The following is a 10,273-nucleotide window of genomic DNA, read 5'->3' as shown; positions in this document are numbered from 1 at the left end:
CCTTGCTACCGCATCTATAACCTATTCCCCTACATCAGTAGGAGGTCAAAACACTATCTGTATGGTGACAGGTTCATTAGAACGGCAATCCGGACACTGCCTTCTGTTTCCAAGTGAAGTTCATATCGGGAGCCACAACCATAAGGTCAGCTCGTATTGTGCACAGTACCACCGCTAATACATGCATTAGTGCAACTTGCACAGTGATTATCGTTCATTGGTTTCACCTCTAAAATTTGAGACTACCATCTCACCTCTTCCCACTGGCAGAGGTGCATTACTTTTAACACAATACATTATTTTTGAGTTTTATTTTATTTCTATTCATGTCTATGTTTCATTGATGCCAACAGTGTACAGTTTTATATACATTATATGTATTTATTTAGATCCACTCACACATGTCAGATATCCATTCACGGTGATATATGACTTGGTTTTACCTTATGTTTTTATTAGTATTTATTCAATTAGTTTGAAAAATGACAGCTATGAGCTGGTTGGTTGGCACTTTATCTCTGTCCACTTTATCTCCATCCGAGGATTATTAAATAGATCTGTATCTGCTAGTGTATCATCCATAAACAGGATGTGCCAGTGTTTAAAATGTACTTTTTGTAGTTTGTGAGCATATTGGCTGCACTGAGTAAGTAAATATGTGCTACAATCTTTGTTGTTTGTCCATGTTTTTTCTTTCTATAAGGAACGTTTTTCTGTCTGTTTCTTTTACTTTGTGATAAGCTTCTTTCAGCTTTATATATTACACTTATTAACATTTGAATAACCTATATCCTTACAGTCAGCTACTGTTTGTTGTAAATCTTGTACATTGAACTGACAGCACTGCAAGTCATAGATTGGATAAGACACACCCAGGCAGTGTTCACCACCGACGTTCATAAATCCTACTGTCAGCTTATAAGAAGGCTCCTGCAGTGTATAGTACACTTCCTGCATCCAGACTGCTAATCAGGGTTAATAATGGAGCTGGGAGTCTCAGCCACGCTTTTCCTGGCTGTCTGTGTCAGTCTCGTCCTGTATTACTTCACATGGAGAAGGAAACTGAGAGCAAAGAACCTGCCACCAGGACCACCCCCACTGCCTTTATTAGGTAATATTATGGAAATGGGAACCACCGAAATGCCCCAGTCTTTAGTGAAGGTGAGTAATGAACCTATTTATACATACCAGTTCCAACATTATATAAATGTGGTCACATTTATGGAAACTGGTATACAGGGAAAACATACTGTAACTTATAGCAGCCAATCAAACAACTGCTTTCGTGTTAGAGTTCTAGAGACTGACATAATGTGATTGGTTGCTGTGTCACAGCTTCTTCTTCCTGTGCAAGATTTTTATAAACTATATTTATATACAGTACAAATATCTACTATATTCTACACTGTGTATGTACAGTATAAAATCTTAGAACATCTCATTTGTATTTTAATGCTGTGTATACAGTAAGTCTGTGGCTAACTATTTCATACAGTACCTCATAACAGTTCCATAGATCACAATTTATTTTTCTCACACTAATTAAATTTAGCAAAATATAGAATTATGCTCAGGGGCATTTTAAGAGAGGAGGGGGCCCATTTGCAGCCTCCATTTGGGCCCCCTCCTCCCTGATGGCGGCTCAACGGCACTGAGCGCTGTAGATTCTGGCTTCATGCCAGAATCTACAATGCATGCGCAGGTCTCCAGGAAAATTGCACCCGCACCTACTTTCCCAGGGACATCTTTTCTGCGCATGCGCAGATCACTGGGAAAATGGCCGCCACCATTTTCCCAGTGAGTGTTTGTTGCTCTACAGCACCAGTCCAGCGCTGCGGAGCAGCACTTCTGGAATCGGCGAGGAGGTAAGTTTAATTACCTATGTGTGCGGAGTGGGCCCCCCTGGACCCGGGGGCCCGTGCGCCCCGCACACCCTGCTCCCATTATAGATACACCCCTGATTATGCTGTTCTGCTGCATGAGGTGCAACTAATCAGGAAACTTTTAATCTTCCTTATTATGATGTTATGCAGAACAAATGATAGACACAGTGTAAAAGTTTGCCCAATCTGGGTCGCTAATGTAAAAGCCTTCTTTACTGCTTTCCTCATATTAATATCATATTCTTGAAGCAAATATTCGATTTTCATTATTTAGTAATTTCTCATAATTTAATAACTAATTATATACCATTATATACCATTTAAAAAGTTAATTGCATCCATATATCCAGGAAATATTCCTTTAAATCATTAGGATAATTCTATTCAAATATTGCACAGAAAATGTATTCAATTAAAGTTTATTTTCATTAACAATTGATAACTTTCACATATTTTTATTATTATCCATTATTTATATGGCACCACAAGGATTCTGCAGCACCTAACAAAGTACATTAACAATTGAGCAGAACAAAAGTACAGTGACTTACAGTACTACAGTGACTTACAGTGCAAGACAATGCAGGACCAGTACATGGTATATAAATACTACTGCAACAGCGGTCATAACTCTGAAATAAGTAGTAGTGTGGCAGAAGTAGTGAGCATGGTGACACTGATGGGGTAGATAGTGAGCATTGGACAGAGTGTTGGGATGAGGCTTTGATGAAGAAGTGGGTCTTAAGAGCACGTTTAAAGTTTTGAGAGGTGGAGAGACTGACAAAATTACTCAGTAACCTCCACCATCAAAGTCAACTATTTCACACATTAAACTATGTATTATGCCATAATTTATTTACCTATATCTGCCCATAAGTGTGTGTAACCAAACAGAAATGAGAGAGAGATACTTATCTCCATTGTCTGTGGTTGAGTGTGTGTGTTTCAGAGTGTGCTCTGGTGTGTGATGGCACATTCCTGTGCTCACCTCTGGGTGTGACCAGTACAGGAAGCAGTCAGAAGCTATTGCTTAATGTCCTGTGTGTGTGAGAGTTTGAATGTGCTTGGTGTGTGTATCTAAGCCCCAGACAGGAAGGGGTAACAATGTCCAGGCAAAGCTCTCTCTGTTATTTCTAGAGTTGTGCACAGGACCACTTTTGCTTGATTTGGATTTGGCTCTGGCTCTGATTCGTTGTCCAGCTTTGGATTTACCAAACCTGCAGTGACTGCCTTTGGATTGCATTTTTTACAAAAACTGACAAAAAAAGCTAAAATCACATAATTGGGCTTTTTTTTTGTTCCTAGAGTATTATTAACCCCAATAACATTCATTTCCAGTAATTTACAATCAATTTAGACCACCTCACAGCTCACAATACTGTTTTTACCATTATGGGCCAAAGGCTGCAATGAGCTGGTTGGTTCCTAAGTGTCAGAGCAGTGGCACAGACACTGCAGTTTAAAGCACATCTATGACACATTACCACACAGCAGTGGCAGATATGAAAGGTAGTGTGAGATGCAATTGTCCTTGGGCCCTCCCATCCACCCAGTGGGGTACGACCAGCAGAGTCACAGTACATGTTTACACAGTGGGCTACGGCCCTCTGTGTGCTTATACACATAGAGGGCTATTGCCCAAGGAGTCACAGTGCTTATACACACAGAGTTCCGATGCTCCTCGGATCTATGGGAGAGACGTCTCTCCCATCAACCACAACAGGAGGAGCTGGAAGGTGGAGCTCATGAATGAGCTCCAGCCGGCTCCCTCCGTGGACGTAGCAGCCAATGAGAGTCTGTCTGACACTCATTGGCTACTATAACAGACATAACAAACATTGCGGCTGTGTGTTTGTTACTGTGTAGGGCAGACCGCTCTCACTGCAGTCTGCCCTACACTTGTGGGGCCCTAACATCAGATCCTCTCGTGAGGATCCAATGTCAGGAGGCTGACGTTTGGCCTCGCAGTGGGATCCAAGTCATGTGGGGACGCCCTAACAGCGTTCGGGTGGGCTCGGATCCCCAATGTTCGGAGCAGTTCGGATTCCACAGAATCCGAATAGCTCATCCCTAGTTATTTCAAAGCACGCAATGCCCTATAGCTGCATAAACTTATAATAATAAATAAACAACATATATAATCAGCAAATATTTGTCTGATATCTCCCTAAAACACTGTCCATATCTACAAATATTAAGTATCTCCTTGATGTATCTAGTGGAAAACTGCATCAGATATTGAAGTAAAAATCTATGGGTGTTGCTTAGTTACCAATTTACTGAGCTCCGGAATGAGCAGTAGCCCGACTGGGTCCCAGAGGAGACATGAAGTGATCACAGGAACTTCTAACACATTGCAGGAACTTCTAATACATCACAGGAACTTCTAACACAGCACATGAACTTCTGATACATCACAGGAAATTCTCATACATCACAGGAACTTCTGATAAATTACAGGAACTTCTCATACATCACAGGTACTTCTCATACATCACAGGAACTTCTAATATATTACAGGAACTTCTAACACATTGCAGGAACTTCTAATACATCGCAGGAACTTCTAATACATCACAGGAAATTCTAATACATCGAAGGAACTTCTAACACATCGCAGGAATGTCTAACACATCACAAGGATGGGCTCTTATCTGAGCCCCTTGCCCTGTATGTGATTCATTATACATTTTTCACACATCCAGGTGATCCTTAATTTCATAGTTATTATTATTATATTACCCATTATGTATAGAGTGCACACATATTCCGCAGCGCTTTTACAGAGAGCATTTAACTATTAACATCAGTCCCTGCCCCAGTGGAGCTTACAATCTGTATTCCCTATCACATGCTCACAAACATACACACTAAGGTTCATTTTTCTTGGAAGCCATTAACCTTCCAGTATATTTTTGGAGTGTGGGAGGAAACCAGAGTACCCGAAGGAAACCCACACAAGTACAGGGAGAATATACAAACTCCACACAGTTAGGGCCGTAGTGGGAATGAAACCCACAACCTCAGTGCTGTGAGGCAGAAATGTTAACCATTACACAGCCTGTGCAATAAGTGTAGTAATTCAGTTTTACATTAATTTTGAATTACTATTGTAAGGGGTAAATTTTTTAAGCGCCAACGTGGTTAACCCCAAAATTCAAAATGCCAGTGATATTAAAAGCAAAACATAGTGGAACTGATTCAGAACCACATGCAGTGTCGATCTCTTGCTACTGAGTGTACTTGGTAATCTCTAAAAACTCCTATAGTGTATGCTTTAGACTGATAAGAAATGTCTTGGAAGAGTGATGGCCATTCCTAGGCAGGTGGCTTAGCGCACACAAAGAAATTGTCCATCTTATGGGTGTGTCGCTAGGGTGTCGGTGAAAGTGGTTACATGCACAGACTCTAAACCGTCACATAGACCATACAAGGATGGAGAAACTGCACCTGTGCAAGTTTCAATGGTAAGACTGATCTCATCTAATGGCGCAGCAATTGGTATTTCAGTTCCTACAGATGCTAAAAATGGGTGTATCAGCCCTTGCACATTCAGATATATGGATATACGCCAGGGAAGGTCTTTGTAGTCCTAAATGGGTGACTGCCAATACAGTAGATGCAGCCATGGCAGCATCTCTGTCCACCCCTGAATAATACCCAGTGTGTTTAAATTAGGGGTGAGCGGGTTTGGATTTCTGAAATCCGAACCCACCGAGCCCTCCCGATCCGAGGCAGATCCGAGTCAGGCTCGACTTTTCCCGCCTGACTCGGATCTGAAATCGAGGCAAAACGTCATCATCCCGCCTTCCGAGTCTTGCGGGTTTTGGAACCTATATAAGGTACCCGCGTCGGCGCCATTTTCTCACTCGGCTGTGGACAGTGAAGAGGGAGGGTGGGAGTTAGGGCTGGCTGGGCTGTGTAGTGTAGTGTAGTGTAGTGCAGAGTAGTGTTGTGCTGTGCTGTTCTGCGCTGTGCTGCTGTTGTCCACTACTTCAAAGTCCATAGGGGCTGGCTGTGTTGTGCTGTGCTGCTGTTGTTAATAGGGGCTGTGTCCACTACTTCAAAGTCCATAGGGGCTGGCTGGACTGTGTTGTGCAGTCAGTTCTCCATAGGGGCTGTGTCCACTCCAAAGTCCTGTGCAGTGTCCCAGTCCTAAAGGGGTGCTGTAGTGTTGTCCAGGGGGTGCTCTGTCCATCAGGGGTGCTCCCCCCAAGTGCTAAAAAAATTATATTTTTTGTGTGTTTGTGAATTGTGTGCGCAGTAGCCGCACGTGCATCAACAAAGTAGTGCCAAGCGTGCGCCTGTGTCATAAGTAAAGGGCCGGCTGGCTTGACCGTTAAAGGGTGCTGTAACCCCCAAAGTACACTCCAGTCCAAACCAAAAAAAATAATATTTTCTGTGTTTGTGAATTGGGTGCGCAGTAGCCGCACGTGCATGAACAAAGTAGTGCCAAGCGTGCGCCTGTGTCATAAGTAAAGGGCCGGCTGGCTTGACCGTTAAAGGGTGCTGTAACCCCCAAAGTACACTCCAGTCCAAACCAAAAAAAAAAATATTTTCTGTGTTTGTGAATTGTGTGCGCAGTAGCTGCACGTGCATGAACAAAGTAGTGCCAAGCGTGCGCCTGTGTCATAAGTAAAGGGCCGGCTGGCTTGACCGTTAAAGGGTGCTGTAACCCCCAAAGTACACTCCAGTCCAAACCAAAAAAAAAATATTTTCTGTGTTTGTGAATTGTGTGCGCAGTAGCCGCACGTGCATCAACAAAGTAGTGCCAAGCGTGCGCCTGTGTCATAAGTAAAGGGCCGGCTGGCTTGACCGTTAAAGGGTGCTGTAACCCCCAAAGTACACTCCAAACCAAAAAAACATATATTTTCTGTGTTTGTGAATTGTGTGCACTGTGGCTGCACGTGCATCAACAAAGGAGCAGCGCCAAGCGTGCGCCTGTGTCCCATAAGTAAAGAGCCGGCTGGCTCATTTCTTAAAGGGTGGTGTAACCCACAAAGTGCACTACTCTCCAGCAAAAATAAGAAAATATTTTCTGTGTTTGTGTGCGCTTTAGCCGCACGTATATATCAATATAACATAAATGGAGGACCAAACTTTCTCCGATAAAAATAAAATAGGCAAAGATCAAGAACCACTTCCTCCTAGTGCTGTTGCTGCTGCTGGGAGTTGTTCATCATCCCAGAGAGGAAGTGGGAACATCACTACTTTTACTAAACAATTGACCCTCCAACAGTCCCTAGCGATGAGGATGAAGTACGACAGCAGTCATCCTGAAGCAAAACGTATAACTGAGGCCTTGACTGCTATGTTGGTGTTAGACGTGCGTCCGGTATCCGCCATTAGTTCAGTGGGATTTAGACAATTGATGGAGGTAGTGTGTCCCCGGTTCCAAATCCCGTCTAGATTCCACTGCATCCTCAAAGCAGCAGTGACAAGCGTGCGTCTGTCTGTTAAAGGGTGGTGACACCCTCAAAGTGTGCTACACAAACAATAAAAATATTGTTCTTTTTTTTCGGTCTTTGTGAAATGTGTGGGCTGTAGCCACACTTGCATCCTTAAAGCAGCAGCGACAAGCATGCGTCTGTTTGTAAAAGGGTGGTGACACCCTCAAAGTGTGCTACACAAACAATAAAAATATTGTTCTTTTTTTTCTGTCTTTGTGAATTGTGTGGGCTGTAGCCGCACTTGCATCCTCAAAGCAGCAGCGACAAGCGTGCGTCTGTCTGTTAAAGGGTGGTGTAACTCTCAAAGTGCTCCAAAAAATAAAAAACTATTTTTTTAATGTGTTTGTGAGTTGTGTGCGATGTAGCCGCACTTGCATCCTCAAAGCAGCAGCGACAAGCGTGCGTCTGTCTGTTAAAGGGTGGTGACACCCTCAAAGTGTGCTACACAAACAATAAAAATATTCTTCTTCTTTTTTCTGTCTTTGTGAATTGTGTGGGCTGTAGCCGCACTTGCATCCTCAAAGCAGCAGCGACAAGCGTGCGTCTGTCTGTTAAAGGGTGGTGACACCCTCAAAGTGTGCTACACAAACAATAAAAATATTCTTCTTTTTTTTCTGTCTTTGTGAATTGTGTGGGCTGTAGCTGCACTTGCATCCTCAAAGCAGCAGCGACAAGCGTGCGTCTGTCTGTTAAAGGATTACAGCATCCAAGTAGGCATGTCAGACAGTCCGTACCTGTACTGGCAGGAAAAAGAAGCAATTTGGAGGTCCCTGTACAAACTGGCTCTATTTTACCTGAGTTGCCCCCCCTCCAGTGTGTACTCCGAAAGAGTGTTTAGTGCAGCCGGGAACCTTGTCAGTGAAAGGCGTAGGAGGTTGCTTCCACAAAATGTGGAGAAGATGATGTTCATAAAATGAATTATCAAATCTTCCAGGGAGACCAACCTCCAGAACGTACAGAGGGACCTGTGGTTGTGGATTCCAGCGGGGACGAATTAATACTCTGTAAGGATGAGGATGTACACACTGAAGAGGGTGAGGAATCGGTGGATGAGGAGGATGAGGATGACATCTTGCCTCCATAGAGCCAGTTTGTGCAGGGACAGATTAATTGCCAGCTTGTTTTGTGGGGGCCCAAACGAACCAATCATTTCAGCCACAGTTGTGTGGCAGACCCTGGCGCTGAAATGATTGGTTTGTTAAAGTGTGCATGTCCTGTTTATACAACATAAGGGTGGGTGGGAGGGCCCAAGGACAATTCCATCTTGCACCTCTTATTTTTCTTTGCATTATGTACACTTTGGGGCCTAGTTTTTCAAACTGCCATCCTGTCTGCCACTGCAGTTTCACGCCTAGATGGGTCACGTGTTTGTGCCACCCACTCGTGTCGCTTAGCATAGTCATCCAGCTACCTCGGTGCAACCTTTTGGACATAAAAACACTATTGTGAGGTGTGAGGTGTTCAGAATAGACTGGAAATGAGTGGAAATTAAGGTTATTGAGGTTAATAATAGCATTGGAGCAGAAAAACCTACAAATTCTGTGATTTTAGCTGTTTTTATGCTTTTTTTCAAAAAAATACAGATCCAAAACACAAAACCCAGAACCCAAAACACGGAAGGGTGGTTTTGGCAAAACCAATCCAGATCCAAAACACGAAGAAAGATCCAGATCCAAAACCAAAACACAAAACGTGGCCGGTGCACACCCCTAGTTTAAATACATTGGCAGTTTCAATTTCATGCCGAGAAGTAGTGGTTTGAAAAAGCTTTAGCTTAGTAAATCTACACTTAAGTTTCTTAAAATGGCAGCTGATCATATCTTTTTATTTTTATCTCCAGCTGAGTGAAATCTATGGACCAGTATTCACCATCTATATGGCTAATGACCCAATGGTGGTCTTAATTGGCTATGACTGTGTAAAAGAAGCTTTGTTGGACCACTCAGACTCATTCAGTGCAAGAGGAATAAATGATACATCTGTTTTTAAAGATTATGGTGAGTTTGATCTGATAGAAGACAGTGTAAGACATCTTTGTTAGATGAAATATGTGCACAGCAATGGTAATTGCAGAATTCATAAATGGTAAATTGGTGGATTGTAAATGTATATTTCAGAATAACATTCATATTTGATTTATAAATATACTCTCATGAGTCAACAATAAGAACCTATAGCAAACGTTGCTCTGAAAAATGATAAATGACACTGTCCAGCAAAAAAGCCACTTGACAGCTATAGTGCCAGAAATGACTATGTAACAGCAGGTCTACTGTATATAATATATTTAAAATATTTAATAATTTAAACAGAATATTGATTTAAATTTGGGATTTCTGGCACAGATCACCATAAACATGCTTACTATAGCTGTGCGCAAAGTCCCCTATTTTGGTTTTGGTTTAGCAAAACCATACTCAAATGTTATGGTTAGATTTTAGACAACCACTCTCAAGTTTTTGTGTCAGTTTAGGTTTTGGATTTCTTGAAAATTAACAAAAACAGCTAAAATCATGTAATTTGGATCAGATTACATGCAATCAAAAACCGGAGATTCTGTTTTTAGATCCAAGTTGCAAACTTATGGGTAGACCCGAGCCAGTACTTGGTTCTACTCATGATCCTAAAAGTGATCCGACCTGGGACTCAGTTGAACTTGGAACCTCAAAGATTGGGTGTTCGGCTTTCAGCAAAACGGAACCATACTTATCTACATATAAAGTAGAGATGTGCAGATTGGTCATCCTGAAATATAAACACACAAATTTAGAGGTTCCGAGTAGAATCGAGTCCTTGTTCGCAGTCACTTTGGGGTTCTGAGTAGAACTGAGTCCTATAAACCAAAAAAAGTAAAGTTCATGCATTGGCGATGTCATTCTTCATATGTATAAAATATTAAAGAGTATAGTCATGTTTCTTATATGGTTTATGTCCACTTTC

The 10,273-nt window shown here is 42.2% G+C and overlaps 1 protein-coding gene across 3 annotated transcripts in view; it reads left to right on the top strand.

Annotated features, from left to right (window-relative positions):
• Window positions 1-863: 863 nt before the first annotated feature.
• The window catches only part of LOC148442399 (cytochrome P450 2C20-like), a 28,671-nt gene continuing 19,261 nt past the window's right edge, over window positions 864-10,273 (top strand). For all 3 annotated transcript variants that reach the window (XR_015875815.1, XM_088463986.1, XM_088463987.1), the window contains exons 1-2: window positions 864-1,161; window positions 9,174-9,330. Coding sequence is in view for 2 of the 3 variants with exons in the window: in XM_088463986.1 (XP_088320112.1) it covers window positions 982-1,161; window positions 9,174-9,330 (337 nt within the window). In the remaining variant the exon portion in view is untranslated. The remainder of the gene's footprint in view (window positions 1,162-9,173; window positions 9,331-10,273) is intronic.

Source organism: Taudactylus pleione, unplaced genomic scaffold, assembly GCF_031769625.1.
Source record: "Taudactylus pleione unplaced genomic scaffold, aTauple2 ptg001546l, whole genome shotgun sequence".
Classification (NCBI taxonomy): Eukaryota; Metazoa; Chordata; class Amphibia; order Anura; family Myobatrachidae; genus Taudactylus; species Taudactylus pleione.
This window is presented reverse-complemented; position numbering and strand designations above follow the sequence as displayed.